The sequence below is a fragment of the Phalacrocorax carbo genome, chromosome 12, assembly GCF_963921805.1.
Source record: "Phalacrocorax carbo chromosome 12, bPhaCar2.1, whole genome shotgun sequence".
Classification (NCBI taxonomy): Eukaryota; Metazoa; Chordata; class Aves; order Suliformes; family Phalacrocoracidae; genus Phalacrocorax; species Phalacrocorax carbo.
In genome coordinates this window covers 2,053,486-2,073,718 of record NC_087524.1, presented here as the reverse complement: position 1 = coordinate 2,073,718, position 20,233 = coordinate 2,053,486, and the positions used below count along the sequence as shown (strand labels likewise).

At 43.5% G+C, this 20,233-nt stretch overlaps 1 protein-coding gene across 7 annotated transcripts in view; it reads left to right on the top strand.

Moving 5' to 3' along the window:
• MARCHF8 (membrane associated ring-CH-type finger 8) overlaps positions 1–20,233 on the top strand; it is a 93,921-nt gene that overhangs the window by 22,718 nt on the left and 50,970 nt on the right. For 4 of the 7 annotated variants that reach the window (XM_064463702.1, XM_064463705.1, XM_064463704.1 and 1 more), the window contains exon 3: positions 17,322–17,453. The exons of the other annotated variants lie outside the window; for them this stretch is intronic. In XM_064463702.1, the coding sequence (XP_064319772.1) occupies positions 17,322–17,453 (132 nt within the window). The remainder of the gene's footprint in view (positions 1–17,321; positions 17,454–20,233) is intronic. 7 annotated transcript variants of the gene reach the window in all.

The window sequence follows — 20,233 nt, the reverse complement described above, 5'->3', positions numbered from 1 at the left end:
CTGATCACACCCAAAGACCATAGTGTGCATCATGCATGAGTGTACACTGGAATGCACTGAATATTACATTATCTGTCAGTTCCGCAGAAACCTCTTTGTGGTTTTTTAGCTTTACACTAACATAAAATCAGGTCAAGAGATGTACCACATTCACATTGTGGTACAACTCCAGGACTTGTTTTGTGACTGCTCAGCAGTGCATAATTCTGAGATGATCTAGGGTGATACTGATTACAGATAGGGCGTAGCTTAAGTATAAGGGACTAGAAAGGCACTGTTATGTTACAGAAAGGCATTAGCTAAGACTAACTTTGGGTAGGATAAAAAAAAGTTGCTTCGGATGTGTTAGAATCATCTGCCCTGACTACCCTTGTCACCTGTCTGCTGTCTGAATTGCACCAACCAAAGTCACCGGTGAGTCAGTAAAAACAAATTGTCCCATTGTTGTTTTTTGGAGTCTTCTCCTCTAGTAACATCTTAAAATGGATTCTAGCCCTTCAGTTTCTTAAACCAGTAATTAATTAGGCTGGCCTGCTGCTGCTCTTGGTTGCCTGGGCTAGGCAAGAAGTTGCCTTCACAGATGAGGTGCTCTGAATCGGTGGAGCACCTTGTCTCAAGAGTCTGCTGGAACCTCTCCCTTCCCACCTGTCGCGCGTAGTCGCCATCTGGGCAGCTCTGTAGGTAAGAGGGTTCTGCTGCTTCTTCCCGTTGGTCCCCTCCTGTATAGAAACTGTACGTGCTGAGAAAGAGTGAAACAGCCCCTCTGCCAAATGCAGTGCTACGAGTTGACTACCCTCCCCTGGGGCGACGGGGATCAGGAGGCCGATCAGATCAGAACAATCTGTGGTAACTCTGACCATGCGAAGAGCCCAGAAATGGGAGTCCCAAGTCTCCTTGTAAACCCGTTCTTCATTTCTGACACAGCGACTTCAGCGTTAACAGATCTCCCATGTGTTTCCTTCATGATAACTAGTTGGAGTGTTTATTATTGTTTCCCTTGCCAGGCTGCTATTGTACTTTCGCTGCTATTGTACTTTCATGCCTTGGGACATTTGAAACGGAACGGAATGTTTATTTAAATATGTGCAATATTGCAGAGGGCATAATGGGGACTGGGACTATGCAAGCAATAAATTAGGCTAACCTTGAAACACTTCATGTCCCCAAGTCTTGTCCTTCCTGTCTCTGTAAGCATATTCATTCATCCCCCGGGTGTCCTGTGTTCTGCCAAAACCACAGCTGGAACAGCTGGAGTGCTGGGTGAACGGCCTGCCGTCCCCGATGCACAGCTGTACTGACACTGCAGCTGCTGCTGTGCATGCGAGCCACAGCCTGGCCCCTGCGCGCTCGTCCCCGCTCCTGCAAACTGCGTGGCTTCTGGTGTTAACCTTTAATGCTGGATCTAACCGATGAGCAGGAGGGCAGTCAAGCTGGTAATGTGCTGACTTTGACCAACCCAGTTAAATTTTCATATTGAATCAGTTAGGACATCAAGGCTATTTGCAAGTCAGAGTCCCTGTCAACCCTTGGGTGCAGTCAGGACCCGCTGGCCATGACTGTGAGTTTCGCTTATATGTATACAGTAAAGAGCAGATAGGGTGCAAGGGAAAGAAATTGTAGATTATCGCTGCCTTATTTTGAGTCACTTCAAAATGTGTTTTCTGTTTGAGGTAGAAACCACTGCAAGATAAAGAGCATCATGCAGAGCGAGCATGATCCTGTGTTGAGCAAGTCTGCTGAGCAGTTCTGGATTGGTTTTGTGCCCTAGGTAACATCTGCTGTACGAGAGGAGGACACCAGGTAAAACTGAGAAAGAAGGCATTTGCATTTCAGTTTTGTAACTTCAGTACAAAGTTAGTGAAACTTCAGTACTTTCATATTTCAGTTGCGTAACTTTCTATTATGCAACGCAGCTCACGGTTATTTCTGTGTTGTGGATGGCCTAGGCACAGTTCTCATGGGTTTCTGCAAAGACATACAACAGTTTTTCCAGAGCAGGTGCAACATTTCATAGCTTGATTCAAGTGCCATGATTTTCTTACCTTACCTTTACTACGTAACAGAAACACTCCTTACCCCTTCTGTGTAGGAACAAGAGTAAGCACCTCAGATGTGTGCACTGTGGTCTTAAAATGTTTTGAGTTGTAGAAAGCCACTTGCCAATCTGAACAAAATCAAACAAACCCCAAACCACGATCAAAACCGACGTTACTGTTTTGAAGATAAATATGTAGGTTTGCTGCCTAATACCAAGCTATGTTCTTAGACCAAGTGCGTTGCCAGGTGTGTGCTTTGTAGACTGAGCAGGCTCGTGTACAGATCTCCCCGGTTTATTACCAAGCTCTGGCAAAAGCCAAGGTGAATAAAGGTAGAGTGGCGGCTAGCAGATGGAATTTGGCTTGCTGCTGTTCTTGCTCTTTTGAACTAGCCTGTTGGCTTGTCTGTACCTGCATCCTGCATCGTAAGAAGTCCTTCAGAGGAAAGGTTCAAGAAGCACGGTGGTGGAAAATGAAGTATAATGTGCCTAGAGAGGGAACTTTGCCAGTGTGAAAAACCTGTGTTTGTCCTATTCCCCAGAAGGAAGATGCTTTATATCCTATTCTCTTACCTTTTGTGATCAATTTTGTGATTAATTGTGATTAATTACCCACATTTCTAGTAGAGGTACAGAGGAAAAACTTAGTCACTGAGCAGTTCAGATCTCTTACTGTTTCTTCTCTTTCATGCTTCTGGTCAAGATACAGCTCTTGTATTTCAGGTTAAGGCTTGACTGGTTTTAGTAACAGTTTTCTTGCTACAAGAGCAGGTTTTCTGGGCTAATGATTTGTGACTAGCAGTGAAGAACAGCAGGAAAGCCTTACCACCTGCAGTATTGCAATCCAGTTTCTCAAACTGGGTGATCTATAGTCCCTAGGTGTGCTCCATGGCAGATTAATGCATACATTCAATACCTCTGGAAGTCTGGGGCAAAATCCTACTGAATTTGAAGAGGTGGTAAAAGGCAAAACTTCTGCCTACCATTTCTGTTTTAAGTCCTCAGTGATATGTATATATAGCAGAGCCCGGCAGATTCCAATTCAGACTAGTGTAATTTTCAAGATTTGAAATAGTTGAAAACTGTGGTTCCTGCTGAATCTTTCATGAAACTTTGTCCATTTCCCCGTTAAAAATGGGAAAGGTCATAAAGGGATTATTACTCTTGCGTTTAACTCAGATGAACTGTTAGCTTTAAGGGCTATTAATAACCATCATTAGCTTCTTACTTATCCTTCACTAGAAATAGCTTCATACTCACCTGATTTAAGAGAGAGTCACTCTATTGTTTGTGAGATGCAACGGCCCCAGCGCCCCTGTTTGGTGGCTAACACGCTGGCAGCGATGTTTCCGAAGGTATCCAAAAGCTAACAGCTCTCAGGATGTGACCTGGAAATGAGGAACCGATGCTGGCATGTGGTTGAGGTGTTGCTCTGGTTTTGTCTTGCTACAGCACTGCCTCTCTGAGGGCTTTGTGCCTCTCTTGCTGAAGCAGACTGACGGGTACCACACGTTCTTAGTAAACGTCACCACAGTGAGTGAGGCTCCCTGAGCAATAGCTTTTACACTGCTCTTCTGAAAATGTGTAACTTCACAGCTGGGGCCTCCTGGTCTGTGATCTCTGCGGATCTCTTAAGCGGATCAGGGATGGATGGGATCAGTGTTTGAATGAGAGATCATGAGATGTTGGTGCAAGTCATTTTGGGTGCACGGTACTCTCTCAGTGGCCTGGACCTGGGAAGCAATACTGAGTTGTCATCAAAGATCACGTAGCATTTATCACAGAAGCAGGGGAATGTTCGAGTCGAATTTAAACTTGCTGATTTCACTTGATCGACCAAAAGTCCCTTCTGTCCTCTGCTCTAGAAGAACTATCTTCTTGTCTTTGCAGTGCTGTGTGGTATTACTGGCTGCTATGTGCTCAGCAGAGATGCTGTGATCGTCTCAGTCATCTCCCGGTGCTTCTCAAAGCTGTCACCTTGGAGATACTATGACTACCTAATTTGTCTGGATGAAATTATGGTGAGAGAAGTACATTGTGCTGCATCTAGCTAAATGTCTTCTGCCTTCTGAATGATCTCTTACATCCTGTAACAGGAAAGGCACTATGGCCTATTGATTCAAATAAGCCATGCCTTACTGGAAAAGCAGGACTTAGTTGAAGAAGAAAAAAAGGCAGTAGATGCATTTGGAAGAATTTTTAGTCATAGATTAGTAGTGCAATATAAAGGTGCATGCTTTATGTTGGTGAATCCAGCGTGACGCTTTGAGACCTATTGTATTGTTTTTAAGGTACAGAAGCACTCTGACCTTTTTCATTCACTTTTTGGACTTTGAGCTGTGAATGTGGGCTCTGACTGGCTGAACTTGATCCAAATACTCAGGCGTTTGTAAGGCTGTATGTGTGTGTGGCTTTGCTTGCCCATTGAACCAAACCATTCATTAAGCAGCCAGGCTTGCAAATCCTTTGAGAATTTCATCCCTTATTATTTTTATACTGAGATTTGTGCATTTATGTGTAGCTATGTAGCACATTAACACTGTGCCTGGCATTCTTCCTTTATTAAATTGGCTTTGTATAGAAAATGGTTAACTGCTGAAGAATTTTTGTCTGACAATCCTTTAACTCTTCTGTGGGAAGCAGAATATGTCTCCTGCTGTACTGCTTATAGGCTTAGCCTCAAAGTGGGAGCTCCAAAGGCCTTTCCTGACAATTCAAACCTTGGCTTTTACATAGCGTGTTTTTCAATGGATCATAAAGCATTTCTCAGGAAAGGTTGATGTTGCACTTCCCACTTTTTTTAAAAAACAGCACTTAGACAATTTTTTGACAGAGCAGACAACCTGTGACAGAAGGACCCCTGAAGAGCTGCAGTGAAAATGCTTTCGTTTCTGCAGTCTGGGGACAGGTAGGAATATTTCCCAGGCCGCCTCATTTGAGACTACACCATGTGAATGAGGTGGTTACACCATGTGAATGAGGTGGTTACACCATGTGAATGAGGTGGTTACACCAGGTGAATGAGGTGGTTACAACACCCTTCTGAAATCGTATCCCTGCGGCAATGCTGTCGTGCTGAGCGTGTGGTATTTCCATGGCTGATTTCTATGCTAAAACAGACATTTTAGTACATGTCTGTGTAGGAGCAGATGCCTGAATGTACTCTCACTCTGATTACATTTAGCAGGTAAACAGTCTAGTGAGGAACACTAAGTGAAATAGGAAAATTGCTTGAGAAACTGCTTCATACCAAATGCCTCTCATTTCCACGGGTGCATTTGTACATGGTTGAACACCACGCTGCTTGAGATCTCTCCTTTTGGTTATTAGGAGAGTCGTTCTTGTGCTTGTCAAGATGACTTAACTGTTGCTTGCATCAAACCCTTCCTGGGCTTAGCACTTTGCAGTTGCTGTCGGGTGCCCCTGCAAACACGCTCTCGCAGGGCATTGCCTAGTTCTTCACTCCTATAAACGTCGTGGCAGCTGGTGGTGGTGGGAATGCCTGAGGTGCTCCTTCTGCCCTTGCCTGCCTGCCTTCTCCCCATGGGCAGTTGCCACCGTTCCCACCCCTTGCCAGCTTCAGGGCTTTCTTCTCTCCCATGTGTTCCTGGCGAGGGCACCACTATCCTCCCCTTCTGTTCGGTACCTGGAGAGCTGGCAAGAAGCACACAGAGCGCAGCTAGGCCTGGACTAAACTAGTGGAATTTGGGATTTAATTTGTTTGTCTTCTACTGCCCTGCCTAGATGGTGTTGGGCAAGTCCCTTGGGTGCCTGCGCTATCCTTCCTCCCATCTGTCAGCAGTGTCGGAGACCTAGCGCTGCTGACACTGCCGACTGGCCTTGTGAAGGGCTTCAGGTCTACGGCTAAAAGCTGGGCAGCTGGAAGCATTTGTCACCAGATCCTTTGAGCTGGCTGCTTTGCCAGAGCCCTGCTCTGCAGCCGGTTCTGCTGAGCTGGCCCAAAGCTCAGCTGCAGAATGTGGTGGGCACAGGGCGCAGGGAGACTGGCGGGGTCTTCCTCCTGCAGGTGGGCATTGCTTGATCTCGGTTGCGGTGAACATGCAAAATGCTGTGACCTTCCTAAATTCTGTTCCTTTCGTGTTTGTGTGCAGGATGGGAAGCTGGTCCTCTTAAGCCCTGCTCCTGGGAGCTAGAGCATGCTGCTTCCCAGCAAACCCCCGGCGAAGGGGAAGGAGAGGAGGGAGGCGATGGGAGGGCGGGAGCTGCTCCTGCTCCAGCAGTCCTAACAAAAAACAAAAAGTCAGATCACGCCGTTTGATTCTGCATTGTGTTTTTCTTGGAGTGTGTACAGCATGTGTGTGAGGAAAGGAGCAGATGGCTTCTTGAGTGGAGATGAATTACGAAAGGCAAACTGCGGGAAGTTGTTTCTGAAAGGGATTTGAAGGAGGAGAAAACCCTTTCTTTCAAAAATTCAGTAAACATACAGAAACTAACAGCAGTTGATACAGCAGCAGAGGGGTTTGTTTATGTAGTGATGCTTCAGAGAAGAATCTTAGGAAGTTTCAGGTTTTGCTGTTTGCTTGTAATCAGACTCATTTATATACGATCTCTGTTTTATTTTTTTCTGCTTATTGCATGTGAACTCGCGCTTTGGTGTCTCAAGACCAAAAACTTTTGGTTAATTATTATGATCTGTAGCTGTTGCATTAACCTGAATCCTTAAACCACCTCTCTGATATTAACACAGTCTCTGTCTAGCTTTCACTAGCAGTTCACTTGAACAAGCTGAGCATCATTCTTAGAAAAATATGAATTTATAAAAGAAGTGTTGGTGTTAAATTATGTTATAGCCAAGTATGTTTTGGTGGTGGTGTTTTGCAGGTCTGTTGATGTTTCTGGTGTGCATTAATATGCAACAGCTTTCCATAAAGGGAGCCCTGGATCTGAGCTTGTGATCTTAGAGTTTATATTTTTTCTTCCCTGGCAAAAGCGTGTGTGCTTGTTTGCTTTCTAACGAGAAATGTGTGTCAGCCATGGTCCCATAGTGAGTTGTGTGTGCATATAAATATCTGCGTTGGTACAGAGTGCCTCTGAAATCATCACAGCTCCGCAAAGACAGGTCCTACCCATACTTTGCAGTGATTTTCATTATCCACTGATGTACTGTGTCTTTAAAATGATGCTGTCAGGTTCCTGGAAACTGATCTTTAAAGTTATTTGTTTTTTAAAGGTAATTTCTGTAAATGAGAGACACGAGAAGTACAGGGGGTTTTCTCTTATAGGGTGTTTTGCCTCATGCATTGATGCATAGTGAGAGACTCTGTAGGTTTGCCCTTTCAGGTAGGTGTGCTTCTCTACCTGGTGAAATACTTTAAAGTAGGTTGGGGTTTTGGTTGTTTGGGGCTCTTTTTCGTTTTGTTTAGGTTTCTTTTGAGAGAAGAACAAAGGCTAACAATTCTGCTAGGGAAGCATGCTGCAGTGTGGTACCCTTAAGGTACTGCAGAGTTTTTAAAACCATGTCTAGCTTTCAGATTGCTGATTTCCCTTTAAACCCTGTACCCCAGCAGTTAAAAGGCGTACTTCTGAGAAGTTATATATAGCCTTAGATTTGCACCCCTGAACTTAGGTGATTCTCCTTGACCTTTATGCCATTTATGAATAATTCTTGACGGGGCAAGGGGAAGTTATTCTTTAGAATAACTCCATGCTTTGCTGAAATCTGAGCTCGTAGAGGTTCAGCCTTCTGACTCAATAGTCCTCACATGTCCAAATAACATCCACCTTTGGGATCCACTCAGCTTCTCTTGGTCCCAGGAGCAATGGTCTGTCGTCTGCTACTAAACACGTTTCTCTTTGGTAGCAGACATTGCTCCTGTTCTGGGAAGTTGCTTGTGGAGATTTTTCATGATGGCCACAAGTCAGAGCATGCTTTTATTACTGAGCGAGCTCAACCGTGTGTTCTGTGAGGTCAGTGGCTGAAATTCAGAACGTAATTTTCTAGGAGTCAAGAACTGAATTTTGACATCTTCAGGGACAAAGGGAAGAATGGGATCACCTCTTTGTGGACATCTAAGTTTATTTACAACCCAATTCTCTCTTCTTGTAAATAAGCACTGCTTTGATGTTGATAAGTGGCCCGTTTATAATTTTTTCATATGCTTGAATGTAGACTGCATCTGGTTCCTTGTGGACCTGACAACAGGTGGCTGTGTGGGTCAGGGAGAGGCTCGTCCTCATGTCTGCAGCATTTGGCTTCACCCCTGCGCTCACTGCGTGCTGTGTGCTCCCGCCGTGTTCCTTACGGGTGCAGCACCTATGGTGTTCCTGGGGGCAAGAGTCTGGGACCGTGTCGTGAAATCGTTTGTGTGCCCATTATGCATCTGTCACTGTCACTGCAAGTGTTCATGTTTAGCACAGATATTCATATACTCAGGTTCTGAGTGTGGAAACAGGCTTTTGATATAGTTTTAACATTGAACACTTATTACTAAAAGTTTGTATCTTATGCTTAGGTTTTTCAGGGACCTTATAGTAAAGAAACAGGATGTACATCTAAATTTTTTGTGTAACCTACCTGAGTCTGTAACAAAGCTGGATTTGGAGACGCAGATTTCCAGTGTGCCTTACTGCCTTGAAGGATAATTGCATTTCCTACTCTTAAGTACTTATACCTTGGAAAATGACTGCTCTAGATCTCACAGACGTAGAAGTATTTACGGCTATTTACCTCTAAAAAACCGATCAATTTTTTTTCTAACTCCCAAGTCAAATTCACTCTCTTTGTTAACTGGAACTCACGTGCGTGGTTGTGTTCATTTAGTTAAGTATATTGTACTTAATATCTCAGTGAACCTGGGGGGTTTTTGGAGGAATTTTTGGCACCATTTTTACTTTTAAAGTACACTCTAAATTGCTTTCGCTGTGAAAAAGTATTTGTTGCTTGATGTTCTTGAATTAGCTTATAAGCAGACATTTGTAGTTGTTACCTGTTCTTGACTCCTGTGCTTCCAATATGAGATGAAACCTTAGAGATCTACAATTTCTTCAGATAAAAGCCAAGACTCTTTTGCCTTTGCTGCAAGCCCATTCTTCAAGAAAAGGGACAAAAAGAAAAAAAAAAAGTCTCTGTTCTGTTCCTTATTTAATGGCTCTTTAGCACATTGGTTATGCCAAATGTTTTTCCTTTAGATAATACGATGTAACATTGGAGATATATTGTCCAGTCTACAGAGCATAGGACTGAGAGTTGTCTTTTGGTTGTGATTCTGTTGTGGTTTTGCAACCCCTCTGTTACACCTCCTTATTGCACACAAACACAAAGATCTTGTCGATGGGGAGGAAAGTGTCAGAACCATGTATTTCTCACTGGTCTTTCAATTCATTCATTCTTCTGATTGCAGGTTTAACTTTTTTACTGCAGAGGTCATATTCTAGGTTTATATATCACTAGGAACTGTCTTCATGCAGGATTGCCTGGGCAAGATATCCACAGCTTTAAGAGATATTTTGATCATTCCATAAAGGAAACAGTTTTATGTGGCATGTCAGCTAATTTCAGTCATCGTTACTGTATTTATGTAGGGTTGTTCGCAACAGTACTGTGTTCACCCTTCGTCCCAACCTTCTTGGACAAGTTTCGGTGTGCCCAGGAAGTGAGGCAACAGTATATGATCACATAATTAAATACCATCAAGCACACATACACAATTTATCCAAGAGATTGTCTACTTCTCCAGGATGTACCAAATTTCTTTCCCAACCTTGAGGTTAAGACCACCAGCAGCAAGCTGGGTTGAAGAGGCACGTGATGCCTCCCTGTGAGCCAGGATCACCCCGTTACTGCGTAAGGCAGTACTTCCCAGCACCCTGATGTTGACAGTAAGTGGGAGTCCCCCACGAGAACGTCTGCCTTCCACCGACACCAGCGTCCGGCCACGTGTGTGCCACTCAGCGTCTTCCGCTCTGCCTCTCCGGCTCCATGCTGGCACCCACCACTTCAACGACCTCATGCTCTAGTTCCTCTGTTTACACAGTTGTATCATGAGGATCATGTTAGCTAATATGTGTAACAGGCTTCCAGATGATTATTGAAAATATTGACTAATGCCTGGCTTAGCACTGATCTTGTGGAACCATCAGGAACATCTTCATTTGATTCGCTGTTGACAAGGGCAACCTAGGATCTGTCAGGAGACAGGTCTTCACCATTTAACATGTTTTCTATCGGTATCACGTCTTCCACTTTTAGGTGGAAAAATTTGGGAAAAGAAGTAAAGGGAACACTCCTCCCTATCAGACATAGTAAAGGTGGGAGTCTGGGTGAGCTAAAACAGGCTACTAGGGAAATGTTAATAGGAGGCAATAGGCTGGAAAAAACCAAACCAAAACAAAAACCAAACAAACCAGACAACAACAACAAAAAAAACCCCAGCTGGGGTGAGCGTGTCTGCAGCAAGACAGCGCTTTCTCCCAGTCACATCCTGAGCTCAGCTGCTCTGAGGGATGTCTCTTCCGCAAGAGCTGGCAGGGAGTGGGTAACGCGCCCAGCTATTAGGACCTTCATTTACACTGTTTGTCCTGTGTGGATTTTGAGCTTGAATAAGTAGTGCCGCTTTGAAAGATGCTTTTTAATGGTTATAGAATGAGCTGACTGAAGTATAGGAGCTTGCAGTTTCCAGGGGAGACTGGGCCTTTCCCATGAATGTGGCTGGGAGCACCCAGGCAGGAGCTCAGAGGCACAACTGGCGTGGCTGGGCTGCGTTGTCCCCCTCACAGCTTCGGTTCCCACTGTATGATGTCCATGCCATGCTGTTTTGTTCTATTTTCCCCCCTTATCATCTATGAACCTCCATTTGAATGTAGATACAGCTCAAACCACAGAGCGCTGCTGTTGCTCGTAGATTTATGAGCATTTTGAACTCCCCCCCAGTCAACCCAGCCTCATGCCAAGTGGGACTGGTGGCAGCTGCTTATCTCCTTAAAGCGTTCCCAATTTTAGCCTCTGCCTGGCCCTGCTGCTCGACCCCCAAACTGCCAGGAATCCTCCTGCTGCTCCCAGGAGAGATCCATAATATGTACTGACCGTGCTAGACGTCATGTCCAGATCCAAATATTTGCTTTCAAGGGTTCTGATACCTGGGTGTAAATGTTTCAGCAACTTGGCTGGTTTCGGTCTGACGTTTGCAACGCAAGCCCACCCGTAAAGCAGCTAGCAGGTAGCTAATCCTTACGAGAGCCCTGCAGTTCCTTAAAGACTTCTCTTTGACCTCTCCTTACCTCTGGTGCTACAGCTACTCATTTAAAGGAACTACTTTAAAAGTGCCATTCTGCAGTACCCCATCCAGCAAACCCCAGCTGGGTTTCCTCCAGCCCGCTCTGAAATGCACCCTCGTGATTTATCCCCTTCCAGCAAATGTCCACTGTGGTCCTCCACTCACGTGCCCCCCAGCAGCGATGCGGCCGCAGGCTCTGGAGCCCTGTGCCGTCTGTCCCCAGGGATGACGCGGGGGTAACCAGCTGGAATACAAGAAGTAGATCATTGAAGTCCTCCTTTAAGACTGACTTCTGTCTTGCTACCTGCAGCGAACGCAGCCAAGGCACACGCAAGTCTCGGCTGGATTACAGAGGGAAGGCAGGCAGACGGGATCAACCCATTTTTATGGCTCTGCTGTTCTGTAGTACAGACAATAAGACAGAAATAACTGCGAAGTCTGAGGTTCTGGTTTATAACGAGAATTTTTTGGGGGTGTTTAATGCAGAGCCCTGACCCCCATGTCTGTTGTGTCCTTTCCGGTGAATTCTTCTTGTGCAATGTTTAGGTGGGGTTGGTTTAGCTGTTTCGAGTTTTGAATCTGATTTTTTTTTTTTTTTTTTTTTTCTTGGAGGAACTTCTGAGGAAGCTCTTACAGTTCCTCTTTGTAACAAAGTTCTGGTTTTTCCTTTTTTTCTTAAATTTCTCAAATGTTTGTGAAAGTGTCTTAACTAGTTCCTGCGTGTTCAGTTTTTTTGGGCAGAACTTGTGTGCAATCCACTATTCTGAACTCGGCTATACTTTCTGAGGCCAAAAAGCAGAACAAAGAGCCAAAACTGTAGATGTGAGGGGAAATAAAACTATTAGGAAGCTCAATATGCCCCTTCGTTGTTTGGCCCTTTCGTTTCATGTTCAGTCACCCAATTTTCTCTAGTCTGAAGTGCTTTTTGTGGATTTGGTTTGGGGTGTTGGTTTGGTTTTTTTTTTTTTCCCAGCAATCAGACTTTTAATGCTTTTTGGAAAAATTCTTCAGGCCATATTGTTATACCCCACTCTTGTTTTGTAGGTGCATTAGCGGCGCCCGTAGTACTTGGTTAAGCACCATTATATTGCTTTGCAGCACTGTGAATTCACTGTAGCAGCGACAAGTATTTGAATTAGGCACAGGCAGCAGCCAAAAGTCAGCTCCTACCTGCAGGTACTGCTGTCTTTCTGCCTGTTCCAGAGAGGCGTGGGATGTTATGTGGTATTTGTTAACGCTTCGTAGAGAGTTTGGGTACTGGTGCTAATTTAATTAAAAATAGGAATAAAATCCTCACTTCTTTTTTTCCACTGTGGAATTCACATAGGCTCAGAGAAACGTCTGCTGGATCAAAGCCTGTTAGCTCCTTCAGTGTGTCCCTGATCGCTGAAAGCCCCTCCAGCATTGTTTGTTCGGAAAAAGTCTGGTGTAACGTTGGATGGGCCCAGCCTGCAGCGTCTTATAAGCCAGAGAGGAGCAGCGCAACGCTTGCACAAGCATGGTTAGGCGAATTCACAGGCAGAAAATGCTGCTCGGTGTTTAACCTCCCCTTATCCCATCCTCCCCCCGTTACGCTTGTGCCATCCAAACTGGTTCTTCCTTTCCCCCAGCCTCCTCCGGGGTTAGACCTGAGCAACGTCCATCAGCTGTTCCCAGGCGGTACCGACTGAGGCGGTTGCAAACGAGGTGCTTGGGCACACACAAACTTAGGACCGAATATAACAAGCTAAAAACGTGAGATAAATTTTTCCTGGATCACGACTGTGTTTTCCTAACCTATGGCCAGGGACGACCATAAATACTCGTCCCGCTGAGGGTGTATCTGCCGCTTGAGATGCGCTGCAGGGAAATGCCACGTTTTACTATCGTTATGTTACCAATCAGTACAAAAACTAATCTTTTTGTACTGCGGGGTTCAATTCAGAATAGTTGGGGTTTTTTTTTTTTTTCACCCAGACATCAAAGAAGTTCTGATTGGCAACTCGGAAATTTGCGTAAGGTCTGAAAGGAGGATTTATAAGAAACGAGCAGATGGTCTACTAGAGAATTTCCCCAGGAGGCTGCAGTTATTTAAAAATGGGAGAAACCAAATAGACTGTACAAAATTTGACTGTAAAATTAACTGGGCAGCCAGTAGCTAAATACTTACCCAGAATGATTTCAGCTTGGCCCCTAGCATAAGCATGTAATGAAGTGATGTGTCTGTGAGCTGACGCCGTGCACGTTATTTCAAGTTTCACCTAATAAGTGCGCATGAATGGAAGGCGATTTCACTCTGCACAGCTCTTGCTGTGGCGAGGCCTCTCCCGCATCTCTTCCTCTCACAGCAGCAACGTGATTGTTCAGACACGCAGGAGAATGCTACAAAATGCTGTTCGTTTTAAATGAAATACAAAGCTGTTCGGCGGAACTCCTTTAATTTTTAAAATGCCTTTTTTAGCCTCATAAACATGAGAATTAATATATTGGTGAAATCCCAATATTTGATTAAATTAAAAAATATTTAATATTTGAAAGAAAAAAAAACCAAAATGCTTTATTGTGGGGATGCAATACTTAAGAGTACGCAAACCCTATGTGGTTGAATATCCCATGTCACTTGGGCGTTGTTTGCCATGTGGCTTTAGACTTTCAATGTCCATGTTGCTTATGTTGGTTTGGTTTGTTTTTTGTTCTGAAGCTTTGACACACAGAAACTGTGGGATTTGTGTATGGGCGGGTGTTTTCAACTGGACAGTCAGATTTTCACTGCAAATCCCATCCTTTCAGATGCTAAGGTTTTAAGGAACACAAAACCTTTTATGCTGTGTTAAATGAACGGGTGGATTCAGAAACCAACTGAGTTCATTATTCTTCAAAAGTTAGGAAAACACTTTTTTTATTTATATCCCTATGAAGGACCCTTTTCAGAAGCAGATAGGCTTTAATTCCCCCATGTTATGTTTCAAATTGAATACCCAATGGAGAGAACTGTCTGAAATAATAAAAAGCATTTAATTATTCTCATGCTCATCTGTTTGTCTTCTGGTTTGCCTCTCCCAGAAACTTACTCATAACACCTGGTATCACGGGAGTAGTCCCGCGGGCCATGTGCCGACATAGCTCTGCTGAGAGTCCATTGGCGTGACGCTGGTGCAGAATGTGATTAAACCAGATTTCTAGCTTGCTGTTTGCATAATTGTTCATAATGGTAGCAATACACCGTCTGAGTTTAAAACCCAACCTTCGTAACCTTTGCCCTAACCTCCTGAAGCACTAAGAGGGTGAATATCCAAAGGGCTATGCGAAATACGCACCCTGGATTTAAAGCCTTACAAATGTGTGTTTATGGCAGATTTTCCCCCCTTCCCTCCAGTGATTCATTTCCATCAGCCTCAGAGTTAGAGCCTCTGGAAAGAAAAAAAAAAATCTCAGAATTCAATACTATCTTCCAGATATTAAAGGAATCACCTGGAGAGCGAATTCATGTTGCCCGGGTTGAGCTAAGGCAGAAATTTTGTTTGCGAAGTGCTTGTTCGCACTAGTCCGGTCTGAATCAAAACCAGGCACCGCTAAGAAGGTGTGCAAGAGTCTGCAGGGCTGACGCGGGGAGTGAAGAGTATCCTGCTGTTTAACCACAGCTCTTCTGGTATGAAAATACTGAGACACGAGTTTTGAACCCTGCCATCAATAGAGCTAATCTTGCAGTTCATAATCTTGTGGTTTATTATTTACTCTTTGCTGGGGTTTCTGAAATGAAGTCAGTTGTATAGAAGTTAATATAACGTACCCTGTTTCAAAACTGTTAAGTGTGTTGCACTCTAAATGAATAATTTCAGCTGTTTAATTTCCTACTGTTTGTTTATAGCGTGGAATCTGAGTGTGTCCTATGATTATGTTTCCTCTAACAAGGTGTAGTCCCTTTGGCTTCCTTTGCAGAAACGGAAGATCTCTCTCTAAAGCAGCCCTTCGTCTGTCACCGTCAGCCCGCTTGCTTGCCTTGCAGCTCGCAGGGTACGAGGCCGGGTCTATGCGGAGCCCCTGCCTTCCGACTTCGGGCAGCCCCGCTAATTCTCTGGAAGCTTCTCGGTTCCCATTTTTAAAATCGCGATGGAGGAGCTGGAGGAAGACATTAAGGCCTCAGTTTTTAAATGTTAAGAACTGATGCCTCCTTGAGGTTTATCCGTAGAATATTGATAAGCAAAATATTTTTATAGCCTTTATTATGGATTCGATAATATTTGTGTTGATTTGATATTTGTATTGGACCCTTCCTTTTTAAAAATGGATATTCGGTCTGGGGGGAGGGAGAAAGTAAGTTACGCAGAGCGCCCAGGGTATGGGACCAGCTGTGCTGGATGAGACAAGAGGTCCATCTGGGTCAGGGTGTTGTCCTTGACCATGCGTGAGAGAGAGAGTATGAGAAACAAAGTATGTACAGAGTGGTCCTGGCCGCAGGATTTGTACTACGTAATTTTGTGGTAAAACTGAATTTTGAACGGGGTACCATCATCTGAAGACCTCAGTTTAAAAGTGGATGTGGCGGGGAACCGAGGAGGGTAACAAGATGGAGTTGGTCTGGAAAAAAAGTGCAGTTGAAGGGAAAGGAAATCCTCTCCTCTGCCTTGTGGTGTGTATAGCATCCCCAGGGCCAGAGGGCGTCCCGGGGAAAGCATGGTAATAAATGCAACCGTCTAGGTAATGCCATCTGGAGAGCCTTAAGGTTAGCTTCGATCCTGCAGGAGGATCACCCGTAGCAGAGGTGAAAGAAGAGTCCTTCAAAAGTAACAACCAGTCATGACTGAGCACTAAGTCACTTTAACGTGTTGCACATCCCTTTGGTCTCTATCGATTGTCTTCACCTTTTATCTCTCCTTTTGCACATAAATCACCTGGGGTGGGGGTGGAAAGCAGGGACTGTCTCTGCGTTTTGATGAGACCTGAGAAATGCGACCTCAAGAGTCGTCTAGAGGGCCAGGTTATGCTCAAACTAAAGAGCCACGGCTCAGGATTTAGGGAGCTGCATAGACTCTCTCCCTGTACGTGATCCATTAAGGCCACGTTTCCTTTACAGGAAGCTAAGAGCTTGTGAGCGCCCGTCAGTTGTGTTCGGGTGGCCGTGTCGCTTGGATGGCGGCAAGTAACTGACACAACGAATTATTTGGCATCTCTTTATATCTAACAATGAAATCAAAGCAAAAAAGTTCTGAGAAATAGAAGTGAATCTGCAAGTGGCGTGTATTGGCATTTGCCTGTTGCAATAATCGCACTTGCAAATGAAGTACTTGCAAATGAGTTCTGTGATTGTTCGCTCTCTGGAAAAATATCTGAAAGTAAAGTGATTTTTGTAGTTAGGCTGCAAAGTTGTACTGACATAGTGGAATTTATTGCGCAAGAGAGGAAACTTGTGGATTTATCCCCCATATTCTTCCACCCACTAAGTTCTCCTAAGCAATCTATTTTCTCTGTAAACAGTCAACTGAACTTGCCAGCTACAGCAAGCATTTTTTTTTTTTCCCCACCTTCTTTCTGCTGTATTATTTTCTGGTCTGTCACCTTCTTTCTCTGTCTTTGATGTTCATCTTTATACAGCCTCTCTTGCATCACAGCCTTTAAGAGCAAGAAAAAATAATTACTAAGCAACTGAATTTACTAGCATTGTGTAGTCCAGAGACACGTCTCTGTGATCGTCATGCTTTCTTTGACTTCTAGCTGCATAGATAAGGCACCAATCTTATCTTACAAAAAAAAAAAAATCACCAGATCTGTTGGTTTGACTAATGAGTAGAGGAGAGAAAATTGGTCTGGGAGGGGCTTCCGCCTTGCTCTTTGGACATTGGGAGAATTTTTATGCTTCGTAGCACAAAAATTGCTAGGGATTGCTTTCAGGAAGGGGGGAGAGGTGAACATCAGCTGCTGCATGTTCATAGGAGCTCTCATGCATTATTCATCACAAGCTCTTTTCACTGGGATCAGCTGGAGGAAGTAGTTAGTCTAGTTTGAGCTACACTAGTATTATATTTAGGGGGCTTAAACAAGCCCAGGCAAATACAGCACCAACTCTTCATCTGCAGGCAAATGTAGGGCAGTCAGCAGCTCTGCTTACACAGCTCTGTCTCTTTAGCCTGGATAACAGGAGTCATGCAACCAGGGGAAGCCACACTGAGGACACACACATGCATTCGTGCTGGAAAATGAAGCTTCAGGTAGGAGAATGTCTTGTCACCAGAGTATCTTGGCTTTACTGTTCATTGTAGGGATGCTGCTAAGCCCTGCAAAATAAACGTGCACGTCAGGGCAGCCTGTCAAGAGAGGCTGCTGTGGGGGCTCCTCTTAGTGTTAGATGAACCATCCCTTTTAGTGCGATACTTTGTTCAGTTCTAATTGTGAAGCTGCCTTTTTTTTTTTTCTTTTTTTTGAAGCACCTTTCCTTCATTCATGCTGTCATTCTTCTGAAGGTGCTGGGGATTAAAAGCAGAGAGACAATTTGCTGTTTTTTTGGAAAATGTTAGGGTTGTTTTTATTTAAGCTGGCTTTTTAATTGTGTTGGTATTAGCACTTTTATGTGGGGGGAGGTAACCATAAGAGATTCTGTTAAAACACAGCTGGGTGTGATAAGCCTTAAGCTCCGATTGTGTCCTTTCAGAGTGTGTGCATTTGAATGGCTGCAGTATTTACTATTTTTTTTTAAATCTTCTGAATAAAGATGCTTGTGAACTGGGGCTTCTGTTCTCAAAAGCTTGTCTGTCTTTTCTAATGTTATCAGTTGTTCTAAAAGAAATCTATATCCCTTCTCTGTACAATCTTTGTATATTTAGATCGTCGGGGCTCGAGCAACGCTGTTAGTTCAGTTTTAGACAAAGAAGGGGATTTTGCAAAACCTTATGGAACGATAACAAAGGGCCTTTGTTCTGTTCTGCTGTGTAATGTATGGGTTTGTGCATGTGTGAGAGAGGGAGGTATACAAATACATAATCTCGTTTGCAGGGATGTTCAAATGTTATTTGCTTTGTGTGTCTTAAGTATGTTTGCTGCTTCTGGCTGCTAACTGCACTGGCGTGTGTGTGTGTCCTGCCTGCCTGCCCTCCCTGGCTGGGGGGTTTGTTTCAGTTTTAGGGGGAGTTTTATTTATTTATTCATTTATTTATTTATCTAGGTGGGCTACTAAAAACCTCAAACTTGAAAGTGCAAAAATCAAGAGTCCCTGCTAGACAACTGGGGCGAAACGGTGCTTTGCTGTGCAGACAAGTTGTTTTCTTTTCAAAACGAGAGCTTGAAGTCCAGTCCAGGATTTAGTAAATAAGCATTACTGGTGGAAGCAGAAATTGTCAGCTTTATGCGAAATCCCTCAGGAGGAGATTAATGGTCATGTGCTTTTGGTGAAGCTTAAATGTACGCTGTCTGCCAGTATGTTGCCTTCCGAGATGACTTGATCACCTAAATAGAATTTGCATGTATGCAAGAATATGGTATTTAGTGACATTTCTTTTTTCCTTTTGTTAACAACTGAGCGTGACAATATTTTGTCACACACGTTATCAGCCTTTGACTTTGGGGGTGGGGGACACATCAGTACTTTTGTGAGTCTTAAATAACTTGAAATGTTGACTTAAAAAGCTCCTTTTGACTTCATATGTTAAAGTTCTTCAAATTTATATGCTGTACACACAGTAAGAATTGGTCTTATACTTGAATTTTGCAGATGCTTCAATATTTGTCGTGGGATAGAGAGATGACAGTCTAATACTCTTTTACAACAGATTGTGTGACCTTTCAATGCGTAAGATCCTTGTTTCATGGGAGCTCGCTAGCCGGATTCTTTATCTGATTTTATTAGACTTGTGAGGTCCCATGCATTCAGTTACTTGAATGAAGTCGGTGGAATTGAGAGGTGGATTTGGGATTATGTGATTTAAACTTTAAGATTTTTTTTTTTTTTTAACATTAAAGTGTCTTTTATTGCTTCACTACTTGGTTACACTTGGAGTCCACAGTTGTGTTATCTACTCATCAGGGTATAGGGAAGGAAGAGTTAATTCTGCACTTGCATGTTTAATGTACTGGAATGATATTTTGATATTTTGAAATGAAGTTTTCTAAAAGCACCTCCGTGTTGTTCTTTTTTCAACTATCCACGTTCAGATTCCGTCTGTACTCAGCCTCCTGCCAGCCGCTCAGCTGACTTTTTTTTTAATTAATAATCAAATAAGATCTAATACTGTCACTGTAGCTCAAAACAGCAATTACAGCCTTATTGGCACAGAGAGGACTCAAGTGCTTGTGTTCACATCTGGCTTAAACCAATTTGGGCCTAGATAAGAGTGTCAACTTTGATGTGCCACCTGAAAGTGCTCCGGCTTATGCCCATGCTTCAGAAATTCCTGAAAAGCCTTGTGCAGCTGAGGCTGAGGGACCTGGATGGAGCATGACACTGCAGATCATAAAATCTCACTCCTGGCGAGAAGAGTTTTATTCCAGTGTTTACAATTTTTCTTTAAAATTCAGACAGCTTTAATAATAATAAAATAAGGAACTTTCATGAATCTGGGAGATTATCTGGATCAAAATATCTACAACAATTCCCAAAGATTTGCTCCATCAGCTAAGAGTGAAGAAAATACTTGGACTGAACAGAGCACTTCAGCACTTACTTTCAGATGCAGGAAGACAAGAGTGTGCACTGAACAACAAAAATAAAACCACAAAAAAACAAACCAAACAAAAAAACCCAGTTAATGAATAAGGGGAAAAAGGGCACAAATCCAATTTTTGGTTATTTTCCTGTAAGTCTCTGTGAAGAGCTGGAATCAGACCAGAACAGGAAACATGATACTCTGTGTTCAGACTGTGGCAGGGAGCAGGACCGAGACTTATTTGATAAAACTCCTTACCAGTTTTATCTCTTATCGCTGTGACTCTTTGTAATGGAATATGAAGGTTCCTAATGGCAGAGTTAAAAATACAATTAAAATAATTCAGTATTTGG